The sequence below is a fragment of the Podarcis pityusensis genome (assembly GCF_964106645.2).
Source record: "Podarcis pityusensis genome assembly, chromosome: 16".
Classification (NCBI taxonomy): Eukaryota; Metazoa; Chordata; class Lepidosauria; order Squamata; family Lacertidae; genus Podarcis; species Podarcis pityusensis.
The window spans coordinates 3,411,787-3,439,129 of record NC_138041.1 but is presented as its reverse complement, the minus strand read 5'-3'; the positions used below and the strand labels follow the sequence as shown (position 1 = coordinate 3,439,129).

General features: G+C 50.9%; 1 protein-coding gene across 5 annotated transcripts; it reads right to left on the bottom strand.

Moving 5' to 3' along the window:
* Window positions 1-336: 336 nt before the first annotated feature.
* On the bottom strand, window positions 337-26,985 carry RFX5 (regulatory factor X5). 5 transcript variants are annotated; one of them, XM_080986017.1, is made up of 12 exons: window positions 26,681-26,985; window positions 25,936-26,153; window positions 25,222-25,293; window positions 14,542-14,679; window positions 13,336-13,369; window positions 10,510-10,592; window positions 8,299-8,418; window positions 7,302-7,418; window positions 6,737-6,818; window positions 5,280-5,478; window positions 3,664-3,758; window positions 337-2,620 (listed from the first exon to the last, which is right to left on the bottom strand). In XM_080986017.1, exons 4-12 carry the CDS (start codon window positions 14,664-14,666, stop codon window positions 1,343-1,345), a joined length of 2,133 nt encoding a protein of 710 aa, XP_080842143.1. In that variant the 5' UTR covers window positions 14,667-14,679; window positions 25,222-25,293; window positions 25,936-26,153; window positions 26,681-26,985; the 3' UTR covers window positions 337-1,342. The 5 variants fall into 5 exon arrangements, with proteins under 5 accessions (XP_080842143.1, XP_080842140.1, XP_080842141.1 ...); XM_080986014.1 differs by having other exon boundaries at window positions 25,226-25,293; XM_080986015.1 differs by having other exon boundaries at window positions 25,226-25,293; window positions 25,936-26,120.
* Window positions 26,986-27,343: the final 358 nt, after the last annotated feature.

Sequence of the window (27,343 nt, the reverse complement as noted above, 5' to 3'; positions counted from 1 at the left end):
TCACCAAAAATTATTTATTTTTTTAAACCACCTTTCATCCGAAAATCAGAGGATGCTTTGCAATATAGAAACACAAAAATACTTCTTATAGTGACAAACAAAAAGAGCAACCTCCTCCCCGGTTTAAAAAGCCACAGCTCGTTTAATCCTAGTATCCAAGAGGCACAGGATTTTATACAATTGTGTTCTGTTCAGCATGGACCCACAAAAAAACCCAATGAGTTTAAGTTAGGCCTATCCAATAATTTCAACGGGTCTTACTCAAGAGTAGAACTAACCCACCATTTATAAGGTCCGGAGCGGCAGAGGCAATGAAACAACTTTTAACAAAACATATACAACCATTTTTATTTTAATTTTAAAAAATTAATGTGCATATGGTTTCTTCAGTATTTATAATGGAAACAAGAGGCGGGAAAGGAGTACTTAGAAGAGGCGAGTAACAACTCACACGAGTAACAAAAAAAGGAGCAAATACGGGTATTAACTTTTTTTAAACTGCCCCCAGGTCAGTGAACTCTCCGGGAGAGAAACTAGGGGATATGAGGGCGCCACTGGCCTGTGGCCGGGCTACAACTCCTGCTCTCCCTGACCACTAGGCCTGCTGGCTGCTAGGAGTCCAGCAACATCTGGAGGGACACCCCCCTTGCCCCACCAATGTCCCCAAGCCCCTGAGCTGGAAACGGAGAGGGGAGAACAACAAAACTCTTTGGGATGTTGGCTGCAAGGTGATTGTCTCTAAAGTTCAGAGTAGAAGGGGTTTTTTGGGGGGGGGGTTCAGGGTCAGGATCCGCACTCGGAACGCAACACTATTTCGCCCCCTTTGGATCAAGAAAGATTTGTGCAGAGATTCCAAACGGGAGAAGATTCTCCTCTCCCTGCCCAGCTCTTTGAAGCCCCAAGGAGAGCGATGGGGAGAGATCGGTGTCGGGGGGGGGTGTCCCGTAAATACGCCCCCATTCCCATACGTGGCCTGCCTAAATGACCTCCGCAAGACCCTTTCCATTCCCGACATTTTCACTCCCCTTATCAGAGCGCATTAGGCCGCTTGGGCTTTTGAGAAAAAGGTTTGGGTGTGTGGTGGCAGCTGGTGGGCCAGGAAGCAGGGAGCTGAACAGTAGGTGGCGCCAGAGCCCAGGTCAGGCAACTTCTCAGCCACATAGCCTTGCAAGGCGGCCAAGGAAGAGGCGTGACAGAAAGTCGCTTTTGCAAGCTCACATTGCCGTGTATTTTCCCCCCTACACGCGTGCATTAAATTAGTAAAAGCAAGCAGAACCACGGTGCCTTTGCGCGGGAGAGCTTGGCATTGGGAGACGCACACCAGAGCAGGGGTGGGGTGATGTTATCGGCTGGGGGCCTGCGCAGATGTCCCTGGCGGACTCGCCGTCTCTGCTGCCTTCCCCTGGTCCGCACTGACCCTGTGCAAGTTTACAGATGAGGGCCGCAAGCCGCAGGCCTCCAAGCGACCCTTGGCGGGCGGCGGGGCAACTTTGCGCATGGAAAGATCGGTGGGTTGGAGTTCACCTTCTGAGGAGCTCTCGCTCTCCGGGTCCTCCCAGCCCCTCGCGATGGTGATTCTGGTACTAATCCCTGGCGCTGCTGCGCCTTCAGCCAACTGCGGGGGCTCCCTCGAGCCACTTCCTGTCTCTTTGGAGCTGCTTCCTGTCTCCTTCCAGTCACTTTCTGTCTCTTTGGAGCCACTTCCTGTCTCCTTCCAGTCACTTCCTGTCTCTTTCACGACAACGGGCATGGCGGACCTCCGGCCCCTGATGACGCTCACCTGGGTGGGGAGCACAGCGGCTTTGGGGGCAGGGCTGACAATGAGGCTGCCGGCCCAGGAACGGCCCTCTTCGCCCGTCTCCTGGGGGAATGGGCTCTTGGGCTTCCCGACGTGGACCACCTCCACCTCCGCGCTCTCGTCCCGAGACCCGGAGCGGGAGGACGTACGGGCGGCCTGGTCGCCGTAACCCACAGTCACGACGATGATATCCGAGTCCTCCTCAGCGCCGGGCGCTCCCTCCTTGGCGGTTCTCTTCTCGGGCGAAGGGGGGTCCGCCTTCTTGCGCGGCCGACCCCGCTTCCTCTTTGCCGTCGCCTCCCCGGGTGCTTCCGCCGGCCGTTTGGCGGGGGGCTTGACTCTCTGCGGGTCCTGGGGGCTCCGCTGAGCCTCGCAGCCGTTCACCCCTCCACCAGCAGGGGCGCTCTTGTGCTTCAGCGCGATTTCGGCCACCGGCGGCACCGGTGCCATGTTGATCACCGGCATCATGTTGATCACCGGCACGGCGCTTGGAGGGCTGACCACGCCGGCCGGCCCGTTCACCGCGGGGGCCAACAGAGTGGACGGCCCCGGCCCCACAGAGAGAGCCATCTTGACCGTCCCCCCCGAGGCTGTCAGCTTGGGCGCCAGGACAGCGGGGGCCGGGTGCATGGCCGCCACCCCCGGAGACACCACCAGCCGGTCCCCGGGCTGGACCTGGACGCGGGGCAGCAGCAGCGGCAGCCGAGCCACCAAGGCGTTGATCTGCGGGCTGCTGGCAGGCTTCGCCGGGGCGTCCGGCGGCTTCTTGGCCTCGCTCCGCGGAGCTGCGGCCAAGGGCTTGGCGGCGTTTTCTGCTTTGGCCTGAGGAGAGGAAAGGACGAGAGAAGCGTTGGGTTCAGCTGCCCTTTGGCTCTCGGCCGAGCCGCAGGCCCAAACCCAGGGATGAGCCACAAGGCCGGAGTGAAAATGGGTCAACTACAGATGGGGCTGCATAAATCGAGAATCCTGCCCAAATTGGGGGGGTGGTTCCCCCTCACAAAGCTGAATTTTGACTTTTGAATCTCTGTGCCCCACCTGCCACCACACCTGGGTCTTTAGACTTCTTCCAGTGTGGTGTGGTGCATTTCCCGGAACAGAGGCAGATCGCACCAGATAAGACCTTAGGGGCCGTTTCGGGCACGGTGAGAACATGATGCTGGGCTGGTCCAACTAAAAGGCCCTTCTGAGGTGCTTATAGAAGCTCAATTCTGCGTCCAGGGCAGCTGTCTACCAGCTCCATCTGGTATGCAGGATTAGACCCTCCCTGCCCGCAGACTGCCTCGCCAGAGTGGTGCATGCTCTAGTTATCTCCCGCTTGAACTACTGCCATGCGCTCTATGTGGGACTACCTTTGAAGGTGACCCGGAAACTACAACTAATCCAGAATGCGGCAGCTAGACTGGGGACTGGGAGTGGCCGCCAGGACCACATAACACCGGTCCTGAGAGATCTGCATTGGCTCCCAGTACGTTTCCGAGCACAATTCAAAGTGTTGGTGCTGGCGTTGAAAGCCCTAAACGGCCTCGGTCCAGTATACCTGAAGGAGCATCTCCACCCCCATCGTCCAGCCCGGACACTGAGGTCCAGCTCTGAGGGCCTTCTGGTGGTTCCCTCGCTGTAAGAAGCCAAGTTATAGGGAACCAGGCAGAGGGCCTTCTCGGTGGTGGCACCCGCCTTGTGGAACAACCTCTCACCAGATGTCAAGGGAATAAACCACCACAGACTTTCCAGAGACATCTAAAGGCAGCCCTGTACTGGGAAGCTTTTATGCAGGAAGCTGCCCAGAGTAGCTGGGGCAAAGCTGTCAGATGGGTGGGATATAAGTAATAAATTGTTGTTGTTGTTGTTACTGCTAATACTACTACCTGGGTCTGTTTATTGTCTGAACTCTCCAGGCCTTCAGGCTCATTTTTCTTCATGGTTTGGGGCGGCCGTTTGTCACGGTGGTTCTCGGTAATTTCTGCAACCAGAAAAGATTTAGATCAAGAGACCTTTCTCTGAACGAAGCTCCGTTACAAAAAAAGTTAAAAAAGTGGGGAAATCACTGGGGGATAGGAAGACAGCTGTCTTATGCAGAACCAACCCATTGGTCTATCGAGCTTAAAGGTAAAGGTAAAGGGACCCCTGACCATTAGGTCCAGTCATGACCGACTCTGGGGTTGCGGCACTCATCTCGCTTTACTGGCTGAGGGAGCCGGCGTACAGCTTCCGGGTCATGTGGCCAGCAGGACTAAGCCGCTTCTGGTGAACCAGAGCAGCGCACGGAAATGCCAGAGCGGTACCTATTTATCTACTTGCACTTAGGGGTGCTTTCAAACTGCTAGGTTGGCAGGAGCAGGGACTGAGCAACGGGAGCTCACCCCGTCGTGGGGATTTGAACCGCCGACCTTCTGATTGGCAAGTCCCAGGCTCAGTGGTTTAACCCACAGCGCCTCCCGCGTCCTACCTATTGAGCTTAGTATTATCTAAACTGGCTGACAGCAGGGGTTCTCCAGGGTTTCAGGCAGGGGCCACCCCCAGCCCTACCTGAAGACGCCAATAGAGGATTGAACCAGGGACCTTCTGTATGCAAAGCAAACATTCTACCCCTGAGCTGGCTGTAAACATAAAGCAAGATTCTACTCCGCATGTTTTTGACCGGTTTAACTCAGGAGCTGCTCTCGACTGCGTCACCGATCTAGCTCAGTGTCGTCTACAGACTGACAGAGGCTTTCTCGGGGGCCAAATTGGACCCCCAAGAGTGGCCCACGATCCAGAAGTTGCCCACCTGTTTTACCTCGTAAGTCAAGAGGTTTATATTTTGTATTCCAACGTGGGCATCACTCTCATCCACACTCGCAGGCCGCTTAGAAGCCTGCGGCAACTTACAAATTAAATTATATCAACAAGAAAGCCATCTTCAAATGCCGTATGTTCCGGCGTACAAGACAACTTTTTACCCCTGGAAAATCACCCCAAAAGTCGGGGGGTCGTCTTATACGCCGGGTATACGCGTTGGGAAGGAGGAGAGGGAGTCAGTGAGCAGAGGCGCCCCTGCTGGCATCGCTCCTCCTCCCTCCCCACAGAAGGGGACGCGGAAAGTCCTTCTGAGCGCGGCGCTCGCCCGCCCGCCCCCAAACGCCTCGGGCTGCTGCTGCTGTGACGGCAGAGGAGGGGTGCTCCGGCGGTGCTCAAACTCTCTAACTCTAAAATGGAACAGCAAAAGTTGGGGGCCATTTTATATGCCCAGTCTACGGTATTTCAAGGATTGAAGAGGGAGTGAGCTTGTTTTCTCCTGCTCCTGAGGGCAGGACTCGAACCAGTGGCTTCAAGTGGCAAGGAAGGAGCTTCCGACTAAACTTCAGGAAGAACTTTCTGACAGTAAGAGCTGTTTGACAGTGGGACAGAGTCCCAGGAGAGGTGGTGGACTCTATGAAGAACCCGTCGGGCAGCGCGATGGAGGCGCAAGGAGCGGAGGCGGGCGTGAGGAGGGGTCTCCCACCTGAGACCACCATGGCCATGATGAGGTCGACGTGGGGCGAGCGGGAGCTGATGATGTGCTGCTGGATGAGGAACTGGGCCACCTCCACGATGTTGTTGAACGAGCGCTTGAGGATCTTCTCGGCCCAGTCACAGGTCAAGGCGCAGGCCGCTTCCATCACCTCGTCGCTGTAGGACTGGAACACCTCTGGCCGCTCCGGCTGCAGGGGAGGAAGGAAGAACAGGAAGAGTGAGGAGTGCCAGGCACCGCTTTCCCACATACCGTCAAAAGCGGATCTGAAGCACCACTTTGGGCCCAGAGATGCCACGCTTCTGCCGTTCCGCTATCGCACAACGCAGCCTCCGTCTTGAGCTCAGAAGGCTTTATTTACAGTCACACCTCGGGTTACAGACGCTTCAGGTTGCGTGATTCCGGGTTGCGCACCGTGTCAAACCCAGAAGTACCGGAACTGGTTACTTCCGGGTTTTGGCGCTTGCGCATAAGCGCTATATCACGCTTTGCGCATGCGCAGAAGTGCTGAATCGCGACCTGTGCATGCGCACATGCGGCGCTGCACGTTGTGAACGTGCTTCCCGCACTGATCACGTTCGCAACCCGAGCGTCCACTGTACTGGTGTGTTTCAGAAGACTCGCGCACCGCTGGAAAGACCTCAAAACAGTTTGCCAAAAAAAACAAAAAAAAAAAAGACGAAGCAAGAACCAGCAAGAAAAAATAACAGCTGTGATTAGGGCTGCCATACGTCTGGGACTTTCCAGACATTACCGGTATTTCAAAGGTGGAAGTGATGTCCCGTCCAGGGGGAATTTCCAGAAGGCGGCAGTTTGTCCTGAATCTTTGACAAGTTAACCGAAAAACTGCAGTGGTTTTTACTTTTTGAAATATAGCAACCCTAGCTTTGATTATCAGCAAGAAAAGTTAACTATATTTTGCTTCCAACCGATATAAAAATACAGTAGAATATCCAACATTGAAAACTTCCCTAAACTGGGTTGCCTTCAGATGTCTTCTAAAAGTCAGAAATCTGTTTGACATCTGATGGGAGGGCGTTCCACAGGGCAGGTGCCACTACCGAGAAGGCCCTCTTCTGCCTGATTTCCTGTACCTTGTATATCTGTATACAAAATAAAATAATATGAACCTGTGCAAGGAATACAGATAACATAATATAATGAGAATTATTGGAAGCTACATATTTTAATTTGTTATGCAAGTGTAATATATTGTATTTGTTTATGTTTGTTTTTCTAACCTTTCTTACTTTATTGTTTTTATTCATTTGTATCATCTTTGGTATTATATGTTATGTATATTTGTCTATGTGAAAATTAATAAAGATTTTCTTAAAAAAAGGAACAGGGCCTTGGACTAGGCGAGTCTTTTTGGCTCACTTTCTTAACGCTTTTCAAAACACGGAGACACACGCAAGAGAATAATGAGCCAACCACCAGGGCCTTACCGACTCCGTCTCTTTCAGATCCAGGCTGGGGAGTGGGGGCATGTTCACCACAGTCTTCCTCCGTATCCCGCTGTAGCAATACGTGGGGGCAGAGTTAAGGAGGAAACTCGAAAGGCTCCATTTCCATTGCCACATCCATTTATTTCATAGCTGGGGAGGCTCAAAGGTGTTGTGGGGTACCCCTTCGCGGGAAGAATCTGCACTGCGCCTGTTTCTCATTTGGAGGTACAGTCATACCTCGAGTTACAGACACTTCAGGTTGTGCGATTTCGGGTTGCGCACCACGCCGAACCCGGAAGTACCGGAACGGGTTACTTCCGGGTTTCGGCGCTTGCACATGAGCGCTAAATCACGCTTTGCGCATGCGCAGAAGCACCGAATCGCACGGATCACGTTCGCTGTAAGAGTTTTGTGAAGGTGGGATATACAGCTGGGATGTCTCCTGAGCACAGAAAGGTTGCGCTTGCATGAGTTTGGGGAGCGTGAGACAGACCGCCGCAGCCTTTCACTGACCTCACTGCAGCCCACACCGCCTGGTGACTTTTTACACACACAAAAAGGATATTTTGACTGCCCGCGACCCCCCAGCCTCCTCGCTTTGATGTTCGGGAAGATTTCCCGGATGATCTTGCCGAAGTTGGCCGCGCTCAGAGAGCGGCTGCAAAGGTTATCGCAGTAACGCCTGCCAGGGGAAGGACAAAAAGTAAAGGCGGTTTATTTATCAGTTGCATTTAGATCCCATCTTCTTCCCCTCCCCTGAAGGCGGCATTTACGGTCCCCCCCCCCCTCGTTCGATCCCCACAACAACCCTGAGAGGCAGGTTAGGCTGAGAAGTCACCCGCGGGGAGCTTTGTGTGGCCGAACAGAGATTTGAACCCAGCTCCACATCTGACACTCTAACCACTACACCACCGCTCCCTCGCTTATGGTTTACATGTTGTCTCCGAAAAATTTTACACATCGCTTGGGAAGACAGGCGAACTAATGCCAGTGTACTGGAAGAAGCAAAGATCACCAGTGTTGAAGCAATGATTCTTCAACATCAACTTCGTTGGGCTGGTCATGTTGTGTGAATGCCTGATGATTGTCTTCCAAAGCAACTAGTCTATTCTGAACTTAAAATTGGAAAGCGTAATGCTGGTGGTCAACAAAAGAGGTTTAAAGACTGTCTCAAGGCAAATCTAAAAAAACGTAGTATAAACACTGACAACTGGGAAACACTGGCCTGCGAGCGCTCCAGTTGGAGAACAGCCTTTACCAAAGGTGTCATGGGCTTTGAAGACACTCGAACTCAGGACGCAAGGGAGAAAGGTGCTAAGAGGAAGGCACGCTTGGCAAATCCACATCGTGATCAACTCCCACCACGAAACCAATGTCCCCACTGTGGAAGGACGAGTGGATCCAGAATTGGCCTCCACAGTCAATTACGGACTCACTGTTAAAACCGTGTTTATGGAAGACAATCTTACTCGGCTACGAGGGATCGCCAAAGAGGAAGAAGAGGCAACCTCCCCACCCCGCAGAGACGCCTCTGGTTCCCGTCCTTCAGATCCAGAACTCACTTGTAAGCATCGAAAACGTCTTGTTTTGGCAAGCAGGTGTCTGGGTATTCCTCCAGGTGATTCCGGATCCACGTGCAAGCATGCATGTGCTCAGCTGAGCTCAGAGAAGTCAGGTCCAGGCTGGCGGCCCCAAGAAAGGAAAATAAATAATAATAATAGGCACAGGTTAATTCTGTGTCCAGGGCGCCTGTCTACCAGCTCCACCTGGTACACAGGATGAGACCCTCCCTGCCCGCAGACTGTCTCGCCAGAGTGGAGCATGCTCTAGTTATCTCCCGCTTGGACTACTGCAACACGCTCTACGTGGGGCTACCTTTGAAGGTGACCCGGAAACTGCAATTAATCCAGAATGCGGCAGCTAGACTGGTGACTGGGAGCAGCTGCCGGGACCACATAACACCGGTCCTGAGAGATCTGCATTGGCTCCCAGTACGTTTCCGAGCACAATTCAAAGTTTTGGTGCTGACGTTGAAAGCCCTAAATGGCCTCGGCCCTGTATACCTGAAGGAGCATCTCCACCTCCATCATTCTGACCGGACACTGAGGTCCAGCGCCAAGGGCCTTCTGGCGGTTCCCTCATTGTGAGAAGTGAGGTTACAGGGAACCAGGCAGAGGGCCTTCTTGGTAGTGGCTCCCACCCTGTGGAACACCCTCCCATCAGATGTCAAGGAAATAAGCAGCTATCCTATCTTTAAAAGACATCTGAAGGCAGCCCTGTTCAGGGAAGTTTTTAATATTTAATGCTGTATTGTTTTTAACATGTGATTGGGAGCCGCCCAGAGTGGCTGGGGAAACTCAGCCAGATGGGCGGGGTATAAAGAAATCTCGGGGTGGTTACAGCATAAAAGCACAATATAAAAACAAACCACATAATGAAAACAAAAACCCAATACAGTGGTATCTCGGTTGTCAACAGTAATCCACTCCAGAAGACTGTTTGACTTCCGAAATGTTCGACAACCGAGGCGCAAAGGGTGGCAGGCAATTTCAACGGAGAAAATGGAAAAAGCTCGCATTCGAAAACAGAAGCATTTACTTCCAGATTTTTGGTGTTCAAAAACTGAAACGTTTGGCTTCCGAGATGCTCGAAAACCGAGGTTCCACTGTAATCCCCCCTTCCCCTGGTTTTGGCAAAATGTGTGTAAATTCAGCACCTTCTTCCTTTTCCCAGCACACAGCGTCCCTTGGGGAACACCTGACATCTTTCGAACCCTGCCCCTCTCGCATTCAAAGCCTGCCTCGGGAACCATGTCCACCAAATTGAATTTCAACGGCGGTTCCAAGGATGGATTCTCAGGCCTGCACCTCACAGATTCCTGCAACCTCCGGATCCAAAAGGACTAGAAACCTGCCCTTTGGTTTTTAAATTCCACGGCAGCACTTTGCTGAATTTTAGGCCTAGCTGGAAGTCTCACTGGTTCGGATAAGTCAGGGGTCAGCAAACTTCTTCAGCAGGGGGCCAGTCCACTGTCCCTCAGACCTTGTGGGGGCCGGACTATATTTTGAAGGGGAAAAAAATGAATAAATTCCTATGTCCCACAAATAACCCAGTCTTTTTTATTTAAGTGTTTAATTAAGTATTAATTAGGAAGATTAAAGTTTTTTTGTATATAAATTTGCTTTTTCTTCTTTCTTCTTTCTGTATTTTCTTAATTGTTCTTTAATTTTCATTTTGTAGTATGAGATTGTAAATTCTTTGTATCAGTGTGTTAAATTAATAAAGATTTAAAAAAAACAACAACAAATAACCCGGAGATGCATTTTAAATAAAAGCACACATTCTACTCATGTAAAAACAGGCTGATTCCCGGACTGTCCACGGGCCAAATTTAGAAGGCAATTGGGCCGGATCCGGCCCCCGGGCCTTAGTTTGCCTACTCACGGGTTAAGTTGTAGGGTGCAGGCTGCCAACAGAGTGAGGCCCTAAGGTGCTGTGTGGGGTCCAGCTCTACCTACAATAGTTTGCTTCCAAGTTTCATTCCTACACTCGTTTAGGTGGGCAATGAGGGCAGGCCCAGAATTATATCTCCCATGGGGTTGGTTTCGCTCGGAGGCTGCTAGTTGCTGACTCCTAGATGATTTTTTAAAATTTTATTTTAAAGAAAGCAGCTTTCTGATTTCCTTGCCTTTCCACTACAGCGTTTCCATCCCTCCAGTATATACAAAGCAGGAAATGAACAAGATTTGGGGAACAAGGCCGCGATCACTCACTTTTTCTCTCCTGAACTTGGGCCAGAAGGGAGTTGCAGGTAGAGATACAGCTTGGCGTGGTCAGTAAACCTCTGGACATCTTGCTGGGTTCATAGAATGGGGGAAGAGAGACAAGTGAAGATCACCAGGAAATGAAAACGGCCAAGAAGTAAACACAAGCCATGTTTTGTGATCAGCTGTTGCGACAATGCACAGCTTTGCGCCGGATACCTCAAGGACTTCCGCTCCCTATAGGAACCGACCCGGGCCCAGCAATCATCATCTGAGGCCCTTCTCCAGGTGCCCCTTCCATTATTATTATTATTATTATTATTATTAATTGAATTCTTTATTAAACATATTTCACAAAATTATACAGCAATATATTATATTACAATTTGTATCCCATACGGCAGAAAAATTAAAAATACATTTTTTTTTAAAAAGACCTAAAATAGACGTCTATTTGTTCTAAAAAAAAACCCCCTAAATTACACTTGTTATATTTTACACAGTATCCTATTAATATATCATTTTCTTAAATCTTTTTGATAACAGGAAAAAAACTCATTAAATTTAGATATATTGTCTGTTCAATGCAAGAGTCATTCAAGATCTGCCAGGTGGTTTGTGCTGTCACAAGTAGTTTTTCAGGTACTCCTTGAATATACCGTATTTTTTGCTCTATAAGACTCACTTTTTCCCTCCTAAAAAGTAAGGGCAAATATGTGTGCGTCTTATGGAGCGAATGCAGGCTGCGCAGCTATCCCAGAAGCCAGAACAGCAAGAGGGATTGCTGCTTTCACTGCGCAGCGATCCCTCTTGCTGTTCTGGCTTCTGAGATTCAGAATATTTTTTTTCTTGTTTTCCTCCTCCAAAAACTAGGTGCGTCTTGTGGTCTGGTGCGTCTTATAGAGCGAAAAATACAGTGATCCATTCTTGGTTTAGTTTTTGCGTTGAATTCCCTCTTACCCTCCAGGTGCCCCTTCCATGGGGGGATCTGGAGGGCGGCGACATGAGAATGGGGCCTTTTCAGTGGTAGCTCCCTGCTTGTCAAACGTTTTCCCCAGGGAGGCTTAACTGGCGCCACCATCGTTACTTATCTTTAGGCACCAGGCAAAACAGCATTTCTTTTCCACTGGGCCTCTGTCTTTTAATTATCTGTGGCCCCTGCAGCACAATGGGTCAGTGCATCTGGCCCTTAACCAGAAGGTTGGTGGTTCGAGCCCACCCAGGGACAGGATTCCTGCAATTGCAGGGAGTCCCTTCCAGCTCTACAGTTCTATTATTCTGTCCCTTCCAGTGGGTGGGATGTTTCATTCCTGCCTTTAGAACCATGAATGGGTTTTCACCCTTCCTCCCGCTTTCATTTTATGCTGCGTAAATGATCCACCGCTAAATCGTGTCAATGACATGCTTTGGAATACACCTGGTGTTTGCCCTTCAATTTTTCGGAGCATCCTTTCTGGTTAAATGCCACCTTGCCCTGCCAATAGCCTCTTCCACTGCCTGAGCTTCCTTTCCCAGAAAAAAAGACAGGTAAATAAGGTTATCCGCCCACTGGTCTCCCTTCCTCTTCTTCATTTTACTCCTTTAACCTAGAGACACTTGCCAGAAACTCCTGCACTCATCAATTCTTTATTTAAAGATCCAACCCGAGCATATTCCACTCCGAAAGTCCCACTTTCTCCTTATTTTGGGGCTTCTAACTTGCTTCTGGAGGGACGCGGGTGGCGCTGTGGGTTAAACCACAGAGCCTAGGACTTGCCGATCAGAAGGTCGGCGGTTCGAATCCTCACAACGGGGTGAGCTCCCATTGCTCAGTCCCTGCTCCTGCCAACCTAGCAGTTCGAAAGCACGTCAAAGTACAAGTAGATAAATAGGTACCACTCCGGCGGGAAGGTAAACGGTGTTTCCGTGCGCTGCTCTGGTTCGCCAGAAGCGGCTTAGTCATGCTGGCCACATGACCCGGAAGCTGCACGCCGGCTCCCTCGGGCAATAAAGCAAGATGAACGCCACAACCCCAGAATCATCAACGACTGGACCTAATGGTCAGCCGTCCCTTTACCTTTACTAACTTGCTTCTAGCTATGTTTTTGTAGTTAGCTTCTTATAGTAACCCTCTAAAACATTGGTCGGAACCCACAGGTGAGTCGCGAGGCTACAGTGGACAGGACATGGCAAATTTTATTGCTGCCACATTCAACTCCAGCTAAGGCTCAACCAGACCAAAAGAGAAACCCGTGCCAAGTGCGCTAGGATACAGTCTTCTGCCGAGACACCCGTTCTATGAATTCCCACGAATGCTGCAAAAACGGAATGAGAAAGGCACGAACCATTTTTCTTACAAGATACAGATTTCTGGCCAACCATTTTTTCAACAGCTCCTCAACCTTTCGGCTAAGGCGTAAAAACTGCTGCTTGTCATTGAGGAGTAATGCTAATTTTAGTAAGTGCCGCTTTAGGATTAATGATGTGCACTGCTAGCACTGCTGAGAATAAATCGGAAAGGGGGGGGGGAAATGTGGACGTGGACCCCAGGTTGCAGGCTGGCAGCCAGTCTTGGGTCCAGACCAGGTGATGATCACTGCACTAGAAGAATATCAGAAGCGCTGCGTCAGGCGGAATCTGCCCAGCATCCTATTCTGATAGATGCCTCTTTGGAAACCGCCAAGGCGACTCTCCCAGTCTGTGTTCGCAGCAGCTAGTATTCTGCCTCCGACACTGGAGGGAGAACTCAGCCCATATTTACCCAAAGTGCAATTCATCGGCCACATATTGTATGAACAGGTGCGTGTTATTTTAGTTTCCCCCAGCTGCTTTTAAGTGCCCCATCCAGCCACTCACCAGTATGTAGTCGATTTTGCACTGAACAGACTTCCTGTAAGAAGAAAACCATGTGTTACTCTCTTGATTTTTTTCAGCTCCCTTCACCCTCTAGGACAGGCACCCCCAAACTCCAGATGTTTTGGGACTACAGTTCCCATCATCCCTGACCACTGGTCCAGTTAGCCAGGGATGATGGGAGTTGTAGTCCCAAGACGTCTGGAGGGCCGAGTTTGGGGGTGCCTGCTCTAGGACATGTGCAGGCAACCTCAGGATAATAATAATATTTTTTTATTTATACCCCACCCTTCCCGGTTCAGAAACCGGGCTCAGGGCGGCTAACAACAAATTTAAAACACTAATTGTAAAAGCAGCATAAAAACACAGTATAAAAACATGAATAACAATAAAATTCAAAGTTCAGAAATCAATTTAGGGGAAATCCATCTAATAAGCATTAGATAAATCACCAGGGCTAGCTGGCTGAATTAGTCCTACTTGGGCCAGCGAGGAGGCCAGGGGAGAATTAGTTGTGGATCAGGCTTCAAACAGGTCTCTCTCTCTCTCTCTCTGTTGCTTGTTCAGGGCGCTGAGAGTGGTTAAGAGACCCCCTTCCGCTCAGGGATGGATCGCTAAACCCCTCCAAGAATGGTAGGCCTGTGACGGGGAACAGAAGTCTCGTCGCCTCCACTCTCAGCACCCTGAACAAACTACAGTTCCCATTATTCCTTGGGGGGAGCTGTGACTGTTTAAAGTGGCATGGGGCTGCTTTAAACATGCTGTTCTTATTCGGGGGGGGAATATATTTATTCATTCACAAAATTCATATACCGCCCGATTGTAAAACAAACCTCAAAGCGGTTCACAAAAGAAAACGGTGACGTTACCAGTAAAAAAATGCAGTTTAAAACGACTCTTTCTAAACACCCGGAATTAATTAAAACCAGCAATAAGCTGGAAACCAGATTAAAACACGTGCCAACTTTCTACATGTCTGGGTGAAGGCCGTGCCTAAGCAAATATGTTTCTGGCAGGGGTCTAAAAAAGGACAGGGTCAATAGGCAGGGAGTTCCAAAGTGCTGCCACACTAAAAGATATGATTTATTGCAAATACAGAACTGGTATGTCTGGTGCAAAGAGGGCCTAAGAAGGAAGGAAGGAAGGAAGGAAGGAAAGAGGAGGGAGAGAAGGAAGGCAGGGGAAAGGAATAAGAAGCGTCGCCCTTACGAAATAGTTCCTCTCAGTTTCTGTAGCAAGGTACTTGACTCCACGGAGACGCCCTGCGGATCTGCCTCTAGGCTTTCGCTCATGTTTTCCGCAATCTTCGTATAAAGTCCGTTGTCGTCCGCCATGGCACCCGGTTCCCTGTTTCAAAGAGAGAAAGAGGAGGCCAACGCCTTAGTCGTTGCACATGGCGCGAGCCCATCACCCCAGAGAAAAACAACCCTGTCAGAGTGCCGGATTTACGTAAAAGCTAAACAAGCTATAGCTTAGGCCCCACTCTCTTGGGGGGCCCCAAAAAAATTTAAAGGAAAAAAACACCTGGATGTACATTTCCAAAATATAAGATAAAAAAGCAAATAACAAAAAACCCCTACATACAGCAACAGTGTTTTGTGTTGTGTCGGCTCCTATGATGTAAGTCATGGGCCCCGCCTGCTCCCTAAAATATCCCTGGTTTGCTCCTTTCTATATACAGGGTGCCTACATTCTGCATGGACTGGTTGCAGGACAACATGTGCAAATGGCTTTAGATACCTATTAGGTCCAGCAATTACCATATAGCATTTATTCAACACAAAAAACCGACAATTTGTTGTTGACAAAGGACATAGAAAGGGCCCCATTACCTTCAGTAGCTGAGGGCCTCATCAAACCTAAATCCGGCCCTGACCCTGTGTTACATCCAGGCCTGGTCCTACTCAAGAGTAGACCCACTGAAATGAACAGTAACTTAAGTTCATTTATTTCGATGCCTCTGCTGTGAGCAGAACTGAATGGGATACAATGCTCTCGTCGGGTCTCGCAGCCTCATTTGCTCAGATTGACTATTTGGTGCGTACAAACAGCAATTGGTAAATCACAGCGTGTAAATTCTGGTCTCCATGTCAAGACTTCACTCCCTTTGCAGAAATGGAAATTTAACTGGACTTCTGTGGAGTGATGGGGACAGGCCCTGGATTATCGTCCCTACTCAGAGGACAACCGTTCGAAATTCGATAGACCTATGTTAGTAAAGGTAAAGGGTAAAGGGACCCCTGACCATGAGGTCCAGTCGTGGCCGACTCTGGGGTTGCGGCGCTCATCTCGCTTTACTGGCCGAGGGAGCCGGCGTACATCTTCCGGGTCATGTGTCAAGCATGACTAAGCCGCTTCTGTGAAACCAGAGCAGCACACGGAAACGCCATTTACCTTCCCGCTGGAGTGGTACCTATTTATCTACTTGCACTTGGATGTGCTTTCGAACTGCTAGGTTAGCAGGAGCAGGGACCGAGCAACGGGAGCTCACCCCGTCGCGGGGATTCGAACCGCCGACCTTCTGATCGGCAAGTCCTAGGCTCTGTGGTTTAATCCACAGCGCCACCCACGTCCCCAAACCTATGTTAGTCGTGTCCATTTATCTTAATGGGTGTCTTTCTGAGCAGAGCCGATTTCTGCATGTTGTATGGATGCTAAAAGGCACAGGAGCAAGTCTGGCTGGGGTTTTCCAGGTCAGTTGGCAAGCCTAACCTTCTGAGGTTGCCCCAATGGAAGAAGTAAGAAGCCAAATTACGGATCGGTGACAGTATCATCGGATACATAACACATTCAAATTAGATTTTGAAAAATGGGTTTCCGGACCAAAGCTCACAGTTTGAAAGAGAACTATTATGGGATAAGGATAAAATATTGTCAGAAATGTATAGCTTATTATTAGAATGGGAAACAAAAGATGAGTTAGTCAAAGATTCAGTGACACACCAGGCAATGGAGATAGGGCATAACATAGACCTAAACCTCTGGGAGAAACTCTGGAAGAACGTTTCAAAATTTACTGCCTGTTATTATACTTTGAAAGAGAATTATATGAAACGATACACAGATGGTATTTAACCACAAGTAGCTTGGTTAAGATGTACAAAGTAGGATCAGATCTGCGTTGGAAATGCAGAGAAATGGAAGGGACTTTTTTTCACATGTGGTAGACATGGAAAAAGGTTAAAGGCTATTGGGAAATGACATACAATGAGTTAAAAAACATGTTTAAAACAACATCCCCCCCCAAAAAACCTGAGGCCTTTTTGTTAGAGATAGTTCAGTCTGAAGACCCCAGTTGTCAGAAAAATTTATTTATGTACGTGTCAGAGCTGCTTCCAGATCCTAGCTCACAGAGGATCACGCTAGCCAGCGATCATTAAATAAAAGTCTTTATTGAGTTACAGTTTCCATTCTCAAGCTGCTGCGTGCAACTCTACGTCTCATGGTTAGATCGGCGAAGCTCCATCTGAGTCTCCGCCCCTTGTACACCAACTTAATATCCTAGCCTTGCTCCACCTTTTCCGCCTGACTGTTCTTCTCTGGGTCCCTCTGCCCCCCGGGGTCTCTTCCTTCCGGGATTCCTCTGACGCTGACGCTGACCCCCCTGACTCTTCTCCCTCCTTTCGGCGGGCTTTAGGACCTGGCTCCCTTTCCGGGCTGCCTACTGCGCCACCTTCCTGTGCATTTGAACTTGGCACGCGCGCCCAACCTTCCACCTTCCGTCTGACCGTTTCTTCGCTCCCCGATGGAGGTGTGGCCACTCCTGACTCGTGCCCTCCCCCCTGTTGTGAGCTGCCAGCGCTTGATCCCTGGCGCCCTTCCTCTTCCCTGCTCTCTGGCGGTGACGCTGGTCCTGATTTCCAACTGCTCCCCTCTGAGTCCCCTCTGGCTCTATCTTCCTGGGGTGTCCCCCTAGGCTCCCCCCTTGCCCTGGCCACTGGTGCTCCTTTCTGTGAATCTTCTGATTCACTGGAAAGACTCGGAGATCTCGGGTCGTCGTCATCACTCATCTTTTCTTCTGCCTCCTCTCCCTCGCTCTCTGTTTCCTCCCTTGCCCTTGCCTCTGCTCCTGAACCCCTGACATCCATCCCCCCCTCGAAGCCCCCTCTTCCCCCCTCCCCTCCTTCCGGTGCGGGATCTGGGTGCTGCCGTGTCAGGGGGACGAATGTCGGATACAGTTCGCTTCCCGTGGCGGGCCGCCATCCGAAGTCTTCCGGTTCTTCCTCCCTGCTCTCGTTGACGACGGTCACCTCCGCTTCCATCTCTGTGCCGCCGTGCTCGAAACCCGGGTCGTCCCCGAAAACGTCCATGTCCGTCTCTCCTTCGTTGCCTTCTGGAGACGTTGCTCGTCCTGGACCCTCCAGCCACCTTCTGCGGAACTGCTCCTCTGGTCGATCATCCCACCAATACGAGGGTTCTGAAGCAGATCCCGAGGGTGACCCCTCTGGGGAACGGGCGTCTTGTGTCGGTTCCTCGTCCGAGTCGAACCCCCGGAACGTGCTGGCTGAAAGCGTGGGCGTGAAAAGCCAGTCGTCGAAAAAGTCTGCTGGCATTGGCCTATGTGGGAAGAGGGCATGAAACTCTTCTTTGAGCAGAGGTTCGTCTAAAGCGTAGCCCGGCACCCAGCTGTTGGCACTGGCCGGGGTGCCCTCCTTGGCGAGAAGGTATTCTACCCCCTCTTCCCCCCATCTGGAGTCCAAAATCTCCGTGACTTCGTTGATGCGCTCCTCCTGTGCCACTCCCCCTTGCCCGGTTCTCTCTCGGAGCGGACCCGGTGCCGTTCCTGGTTCCTGAAACCTGTGAGGTGCCTTGTAGGGAGTGAGCACTGATCTGTGGAACACCGGATGCATTCTGGAACCCTCCGGAAGAGCCAGCCTGAAAGCCACCGGGTTGACCTGTTCGTCGACTTGGTAGGGCCCCAGTTGTTTATGCCCTAGTTTCTTCTTCGTGTTGTTGTAGGCGAACTCGGCGAGAGGCAGGTAATCCACCCACGTCGCAGGCTGTTGATTCGCATAACATCTCAGGTACTGCTGCATGATGGCATTGACCCGCTCCGCTTGCCCGTTGGTCTGCGGGTGTCTAGCCGACGCCAGGTTGATCTTGACGTTCAGGAAGCCCATCAGCCTCTGCCAGAAGTTTGAGATGAACTGTCGCCCTCGGTCGGACAGAATAGACCGCGGCAGACCGTGAACCTTGAACACGTGGTCTATGAACAGTTTGGCGGTTTGTTCCGCCGTGGCCACCTTCGCACACGGAATGAAATGTGCCATCTTGGAGAACAAATCCACCACCACCAGCACAGCCGTCTTGCCCCTCGAGCTGGGCAGATCCGTGACAAAGTCCAGGGCCACTCTCTCCCATGGCTCGAACGGAGTTTGCAGCGGTTCCAGCAGTCCGGCCGGCGGTCTGTGCACTGGTTTGGACCTCTGGCAGGTGTCACACCTCGCCACGTAGTCCGCGACTTCCCCTCTCATTCCGGGCCACCAGAAGTCTCTGGCTACTAATTCCACCGTCTTCTCCTTGCCAAAGTGCCCGGCAGTGGGCGCGTCGTGCAGCTGCTGCAGTACCTTGGCGCGAAGTTCGTCTCCCGGCACGTAGATGGCCCCTTTACGGATGAGCAAACCATCTCGCAGCTGGAACTCGTCGGTCGCTGCCGTGCCCCTGTGCACCTCTGCCATCTTTGCTTGCGCGAAGGAGTCATCCTGCAACGCTCGTCGCACCGCATCCAGGTCAACTGTTGCCGCCGCGCACGCCCACACTGTCGGTGCGAAGATGTGCATGGCGGCCGCTGGCGTTGCCTCCTCCAGATACTGTGGCTTACGGGAGAGAGCATCCGCCATGATGTTGGTGTCCCCCGGGACATACTCTATTCGGAAGTCGAAATTCGCAAAGAACTCAGCCCAACGTATCTGCCTCTGGTTCAGGAACTGTGCCGTGCGCCAGTGCTCTAGATTCTTGTGGTCCGTGCAGACCTGCACCGTGTGCTTGGCGCCGATCAGGAAGTGCCTCCACGCTTTGAACGCTGCATGAATGGCCAGCAACTCCCTGTCCCAGATGGTGTAGTTCTGTTCGGACTTGCTGAGCTTCCTTGAGTAAAACGCTCCCGGCCTCCAAACCCCCTGCGGGTCTTTCTGCAGCAGGACTGCTCCCACGGCTCTGTCCGAAGCGTCTGTCTCCACCCTCATCGGCCTGCTGGGGTTGACATGAAGCAGCTGCTCTTCCGACGCGAAGAGACGCTTGAGTGCCTGAAAGGACTGCTCCGCCTGCTCTGTCCAGATGAACTTCTTTTTCTTGGAGCTGAGCGTGTCCGTGATGGCCGCTGTCTGCATCGCAAAGCCTTTGATAAACTTGCGATAGAAGTTCGCGAAGCCGACAAACCGTTGGACCTCCTTCCGGTTGCGTGGGCTTTTCCAATCCAACACTGCTCGGACCTTGGCGCTGTCCATGGCGAGCCCTTTATCAGACAACTTGTAGCCCAGGAAATCCACCTCGGTCACGTCGAATTGGCACTTCTCCAGCTTGGCGTAAAGCCTATGTTGCTGTAGCCTGCTCAGCACTTCCTTGACGTGTCTGTCATGCTCCTGCTGCGATTCCGAAAAGATCAGGATGTCATCCAAGAAACAGACGCACGTCTTGTAGAGGAGCCCCGCCAACACGTGATGCATGAAAGCTTGAAAAACGTGGGAGCCATTTTGCAATCCAAAAGGCATAACTCTATATTCGTAGGTGCCCAGGGGCGTGAACATGGCTGTCTTCCACTCATCTCCCTCCCGCATGCGAATGAGGTTGTATGCCCCTCGCAGGTCCAACTTGGTGAACACTCTGCCCTTCCGTACCTTTGCGAGGAGGTCGTCGATTCGGGGCATGGGGAAGTCCGATGGCTTGGTCACACTGTTCAAGATGCGAAAGTCCACTACAAGTCTTTTTTGGGGCGTGTCCCGCTTCTTAACAAAGAATACCGGACTGCCCCCCGCTGCCTTGGACTCTCGGATGAAACCGCGCTCCAAATTATGATCTATGAACTCTTTGAGTTCCTGCAGTTCGTCCTCAGACATGGAATACAGCTTCCCTTTGGGTAGCGCCGCCCCCGGCAGCAGGTCAATTTTGCAGTCATATGGTCTGTGGGGGGGTAGCCTGTCTGCCTCTTTCTCGCAGAAAACCTCCAAAAATTCTGCGTACTTGTGGGGGACCGCTTGCAGCGTGCCTAGCTGCAGCTGTGACTCCTCTTCCCCTCCTTCCTGCCTGGGCACGATGCAGTGTTCAGCGCAAAAGGAAGAGCCGAAGGTCAGCTGCCTCTGGTACCAAGCCAGCGTCGGGCTGTGCTTGTCCAGCCAACTCATGCCCAATACAATGGGCGTGTCCGATAGTTGAGTGACATTGAAGCTGATGATTTCCCTGTGATTCCCAAGTCGCATCACCATTGGTGGCGTCTGCTTCACCACTTGCCCCCCTAGCAGCTCCCTGCCATCCACCGTGACAACCTGCAGGGGCAGCGTGGCAGGCAGCAACTGTATAGCGTGCCGGTCGACAAAGTCCTGCCCTATAAAGTCCGCATTGCTTCCGGAGTCAATGGTGATTGGCACGTCCATGGTGATTCCATTGGGCAGCTGGAGCGACGCGGTGAGCTTCACTACCGGTTTGGGCGGGAGGGGGTCCATGGGCTGTAAAATCTCTGGGGACTGCTTCACTGACACGTCTGGCTGGGCCCCAGTGCCTCTTCCTCCAACCAGACTCCTTCGTTTCCCTGCTGTGGTTGTCCTTGCTGCGTTGCTGCAGTTACCATTGCTGAGGCTGCAGTGTGCTTGTGGAGCCTCTGGGGACACTCTTTCGCCATATGCTGTGGATCATCGCAGATGTAACACTTCCTGTTCCCTCTAGGAGGCTTCGCTTTCACTGCTGCCGGTGCTAGGGCTCTGGCTGCTGACTGAGCCCTTGCACCTCCAACCTCCATAGGTTCCGCTCCTCCTCCTGGCGGAGGCGTGGATTGCGCACGCGCTGCTTCTCTGGGAAGGAAGGAGGAGCCCCTGGCTGGTTCGCGCCCTCCACGCCCTTCGTCCCTGCTCCACGGACGTCCTTCCAGCCGCACCCCCACCGCCAGCGCCCTCTGAACGATCTCCTGCGTGGTCCGGGGTCTCTCCCCCCTCGCAATTTCATCTTTAACCGAGCCGTGCAATCCCTCCCAAAACAGGTCTCTTACAGGAGCCGAATCTCTGTCCCATTCCAGGGCACTGACCAAAGCGAAAAAGCGGGCATGGTACTGCCTTACGCTGGCCCTCCCTTGCTTCAGTCCATGTATCTCCTGCCAAGCAAGATCCACGTCAATGCTTGATAAAAAGCACCCATCCATCGCTTTAATAAAGGCATCCGCATTTTGGAGCGCCGGATCATTATCTCTCCACAAATTGCGCAGCCATGCTTTAGCATCTCCATGCAAATGGGACATGATGAATCCCACCTTCTCTTGCTCATCTCTAAAGTCTTTGTTCAGCAGTTGCAGTGCACACATTACATCTGCTCTAAAGTTGGGGTACTGTTGCAAATTCCCATCGAAGTGAGAGACCAGACCGCCTGTTCGTCTCCCCAACCCAATCCCCTCCGGTTTGGGTGTCAGTTGCCCTTGCTTCGTAAGCACTTCCAACCTGACCTGGAGATCCCTGTAGGCGGCAGCTGCGTCCTCCTCTCTCTTCCTGGATGCAAGAGCCTCGGCATTCAGTCGTGTCACTGCTTCTCTGAGTTCCACTATCTGCTGTTCGGCCGTCATGTTGTCTGCCGTTCGTGAGCTCGCTAGTAGGCACCCGCTTTCTCTCCTCTCCGCGAGGACGTAGATGCCCACAATCAAGGGATGGAGCTTACTGTCAGAGCTGCTTCCAGATCCTAGCTCACAGAGGATCACGCTAGCCAGCGATCATTAAATAAAAGTCTTTATTGAGTTACAGTTTCCATTCTCAAGCTGCTGCGTGCAACTCTACGTCTCATGGTTAGATCGGCGAAGCTCCATCTGAGTCTCCGCCCCTTGTACACCAACTTAATATCCTAGCCTTGCTCCACCTTTTCCGCCTGACTGTTCTTCTCTGGGTCCCTCTGCCCCCCGGGGTCTCTTCCTTCCGGGATTCCTCTGACGCTGACCCCCCTGACTCTTCTCCCTCCTTTCGGCGGGCTTTAGGACCTGGCTCCCTTTCCGGGCTGCCTACTGCGCCACCTTCCTGTGCATTTGAACTTGGCACGCGCGCCCAACCTTCCACCTTCCGTCTGACCGTTTCTTCGCTCCCCGATGGAGGTGTGGCCACTCCTGACTCGTGCCCTCCCCCCTGTTGTGAGCTGCCAGCGCTTGATCCCTGGCGCCCTTCCTCTTCCCTGCTCTCTGGCGGTGACGCTGGTCCTGATTTCCAACTGCTCCCCTCTGAGTCCCCTCTGGCTCTATCTTCCTGGGGTGTCCCCCTAGGCTCCCCCCTTGCCCTGGCCACTGGTGCTCCTTTCTGTGAATCTTCTGATTCACTGGAAAGACTCGGAGATCTCGGGTCGTCGTCATCACTCATCTTTTCTTCTGCCTCCTCTCCCTCGCTCTCTGTTTCCTCCCTTGCCCTTGCCTCTGCTCCTGAACCCCTGACAGTACGCAACCACAGCGGCTCAAATTTTGCCAGCCCAAAGATCGAAAGGGAGTGAGATCCCTCGTTAGGAAGATTGGCAAATTAAGATGGTAGAATTTGTGGAGGAAGCTGGTTTAATTTACAGAATAAGAGAGCAAGAAGAATCTTTATTCGAAGAGAGGTGCTGAATATTTAGAAAATAACTGTGTATAACTGAAAACGCTGGTAGCGTTTAGATAAATTCAACAGTATGATAAATATTTGAAGGATATAAAATGGAAAAACGAATAGATTGGTTATAGTAAAATATGCAGGAAATTTAAATAAGTAAAATAAACGATGAAAGGGGAAGGAGGGAAGTCAATTGTTACATGTAAAATGTTTATTTTGAGATGTATAAACTGAAAAAACAATGAAAATTGTTATATATAAAAAAATAACCTTTAGAGGTTGCAACAAGAAAAGAGGAAATTCGGCTGAAAAAGCAAGCACCCCGCAACACGATCACTACTGAATTTGTCCAGTCCTCTTTTCAAGGCACCCAAGCTGGCGGTCCTCACTTCCTCCTGTGGCAGTGAGTTCCGCAGTTTCTTCCACGCTTTCAAATGCTGCCTGTCTTCCATCCATCCTGTGGACCTCAGAGAAGATTCCTCTTCTTCTTCCCACCCCCCAAAGCCTCTGAAACAAATTCAGACTCATCTCTCCCCGGAGATATTTCTTCTCCGCAGCTCCTTTCACACCTCCTTCTAACCTTCACCTGAACTGCAAACTCTTCCAAGGTCCCTGGCCTTGTGAGAGAATCCTGCCTAGCAACAGAGAGCTCCTCCACTTCGGGAGCCTGAGATTGGTCCGAAACCATGGCAACAGCAAGACGAGCAAGTCCACTGACTGAACACTGGCCGGGGGGAGAAAAAAGAAGCTTTTAAAGTAAAAAAATAATAAACAGGAGTCGACGCACACCCTCAACCTGAAACAACAACAACAATCCCATTTTCGAAAGCACAGAATACCATTTCCAGGAGGGAAGCAGCCCTGCAAAGTCCATGGATGTAAAACACGCAACAGCACCTGCCAGTGCGCCACAGCCTCTTGTGAACTTGCTCAAACTCAGCCATTTCTCATCCTTTCCACCCCAAATTCAGCAGGGACCGTCCTCAAACCTTCCTCCCCTACGCTGCCACGTCCCAAGCCGTTGCGCTGAAACGTTTCGGAACTATAAGCCGTCAAACCTGCTCTCCCTCACACACTATTTCTCATTACAGCGGACGCACGGGTTGCGAACGTGATCCGTGCGGGATGCATGTCCGCAACCCGCAGCGCCGCGTCTGCGCATGCACTGCAATTCGGCACTTCTGCACATGCGGAAAGCATGATGCGCAACCGCCGAAACCCAGAAGTAACCCATTGCGGTATTTCCAGGTTTCGGTGGGTCCGTAACTCAAAAAAACGCAACCTGAAGCGTCTGTAACCCAAGGTATGATAGTACATTCATACCTCATGTTACGTTTGCTTCAGGTTGAGTGTTTTCAGGCTGCGTCCCGGAAGTACCAGAAAGGGTTACATCCGGGTTTTGCCGCTCGCGCATGCGCAGACGCGCAAAATGACGTCACATGCATGCGCAGAAGCGACAAATTGCGACCTGCAGGTTGCGTTCTGCTCATGTTGCGAACGAGCCTCCGGAATGGATCCTGTTCGCAACCAGAGGTACCACTGTATTATGGTGGGATGCGATCCTGCCCATGCTCCCTTAAGCGTGACCCTATAATTCTCTTAAAAAATATATATAATAATTTGAACCCACATCAACCCGAAAGCCAGCTCTTTTGCAACCTGATATGAATATCTGGGCACTCTGTGCATGATCAAAGGCACGCACCTCTTGACAGCAGCATCACAGTATTCAGAGTAGAGCCCGGGTGATTTAAACCTGTAATCTCTTTGGGGCAGGGAACTTTCTCCTGACCATAAACAGCCCTGTACATTGCTAATATGTAAACAAGTTAACAGTAATTTCAGCTGAAAGTCCTGTCTGGCTCTTGTCAAACCACCCATCATAGTTAAGTTGCCAACTCTTTTTCGCCGCCAAGGCTCCTGAGCCTTTAACAACAAAACAGAAACTCACCAGCTGCTTTGGCAGAGAGATCTGGAGTCATAAATTTAAACCACATCGCCCCAAAAGAATCATGGGAACTGTAGTTTACTCCCCAGAGAGTTACAATGCCAAACACCCTTAGCAAAACTACAGTTCCCGGGATTCCCAGGTGTGACCCTGAAGCCGGCAGTCGCACACATCCAGCCTTACCTACCTCACAGGGTTGTGGTGATGATAAAATGGAGGGGGGAAGACAGCAACATGTATGCCAGCTTCAGTTCCCTGAGGAAAAGAGACATACGCACATAAGTTAATACATTCAATTAAAAAAGTGTTCTACTTTTTATCTTACGGATTTATTTTAAACATTTTTTCATTCTTCATTTCTGCCGGTCAGCCGACAAAGACACCTGCGGCAATGAACAATGCGTTAAACTCAGTTTTCCAAGAAATGTAAGCTCCTTGGGGGCAGAGACCTGTGCCCACAATGAAAGGCATGTGTGGGGAGAGAAAGCTGGGGACTGTTTTGAGCGTTGAACATGTTGAAATCAACCTTTCATGCTCTGGATTGATCGCAGAAGGCCAGCCACCCCCTCAGCGTACATTTTAGACGTTAAAGATCAGGCTTTTAATTTTAAATTCCTGCATCCCACGCCAAGCTGACTCAGAAGTTCGGCTAAGCATCCTCGTGTCTGATTTTCAGCAGCTGTGCAAATCTAGACATGACAATGAAATAGCTGCTGTTTGCCACAGTACCCTACCTTTTATTTTGGTTTTTTAGCAACTCCCAAAAGGGTTCCAGGCAGAGCTCATGTGAAGGGCTGCTGGGTGCTTTTTATAAATATACAAAATATATCACTGATAGACAATCTGTCTCGGCTGACGGTACATTTCTGCCTTGCGGGGAGGGGGAGATTAACTCACCAAGATTGCTACTCCAATTGGATCCCCTCTGTTGGATCCAGATTAAAATCTAAACACCCCATAATAAACACACACATTCCTTGGGCGGGAAACTGAAGTTTATCTCCTCCGTGCCCCAGAGGCGGGTGATCATGCTAGCAGCTGCACCACGTATTTAAATTCCAGGAGGAGGGAAATTCGAATTCCTGCAGTGAGAATGTGGGAAAACCCGAAACCTCCTTTTGCAAAGAGAGAGAGAGAGAGATTGGGTCAACCTTTTTGTTGCTTGAGATCACACAAACCACCTCTTCTTCCCCATCCTCCTACCCTTAGAAGGAAACCCTTATTTTTCAGGAGTCTCCCCTGCATAGCTGCCAACTTTTCCCTTTTTTAAAAAGGGAAATTCCTTTATTCCGAATAGGATTCCTCGCAAGAAAAGGGAAAAGTTGCCAGCTATGCTCCCCTGCTTCTAAAATGCATTCATCTCAATCCAAAAACTCGCCATGAAAAACAACAACAAAACAGGCGCCTTTTTGCAAAGTTCCTCCATCAGCCCTGATGCATTTTAAAGGGATCTGTCTTGATCCATTCCCTCTTTTTGGAAACGGATCTCCATTGATCACACCCAATTCGATCCGTTTCCTTAATCTAGAAAACTCCCAGAATTGTAAACTCTCCCCCCTCCCACTCAATCTCAATCAATCTCTCTCTCTCTCTCTATATATATATATATTTATTTGGGGAAAGAGGGTGAAATGGCACTTACCTTTTATTTCAGGCTGAGATTCCTCTTCCTGCAGCTTTTTAAGATCCGGGCCGCGTTTTGCAAAAAGGGAAAGCTCAGGGAAAACTCAGGAGCTGCAAACATCGCTGCTCCAAAACCCAAACTTCTCCCTGCCCCAAAGAGTTAATGGATTCCTCTCCCCCCCCCAATTATTTTTAATATAATATTTCCTGGATCTTTTAGGATCCCCTTTTCCCCAATGCGGATTTCCTACTCCGCTTGCAAAAGGATCCACCCCTCTCGCAGTTTACGCGGCGCATCTGAGCCCTTGCAAAAATAAAAGGGAAAAAGAAACTAGCAGCCGAGGGGGGCGGGGGGAAGAGGAGCGGGTGGGCGGGGCCGGCGGGGTTTTCTTTTTCTCTGATTGGCCCGCGCGCCTCTGGTCTGCCCGGATACGGCGCTCTTCTTTAATGCAAATGGCTGCCGCGTGGTTTTCTCGCTTTCCACCCGGATACAGCTGGGGCTCGGCTGCGGATTGGCCAGCGGGATCGGGAAGTCTGCCTAGCAACGCGCTTCTGGTTGGTCCGAGCTCTGCCAGTTCAGGAGCGGACGAGGAAAAGGGGCGCGCAGGGCTGCCTTTATATTTATATTTAATTTATTTTTTTCTCCTTTTTTTGAAAGGACTGGACTGGCTGCACTAGGATC

What these genes read in the sequence shown, in the direction of transcription:
- RFX5 (XM_080986017.1), bottom strand. Translation starts at nt 14,666, where the DNA reads ATGGCGGACGACAACGGACTTTATACGAAGATTGCGGAAAACATGAGC. An exon ending in CCAAGTTCAGGAGAGAAAAA is followed by an intron (nt 8,419 to 10,509) that starts GTGAGTGATCGC and finishes TGGGGCCGCCAG; the next exon opens with CCTGGACCTGACTTCTCTGA. An exon ending in ATCTGAAAGAGACGGAGTCG is followed by an intron (nt 5,479 to 6,736) that starts GTAAGGCCCTGG and finishes CCTCCCCTGCAG; the next exon opens with CCGGAGCGGCCAGAGGTGTT.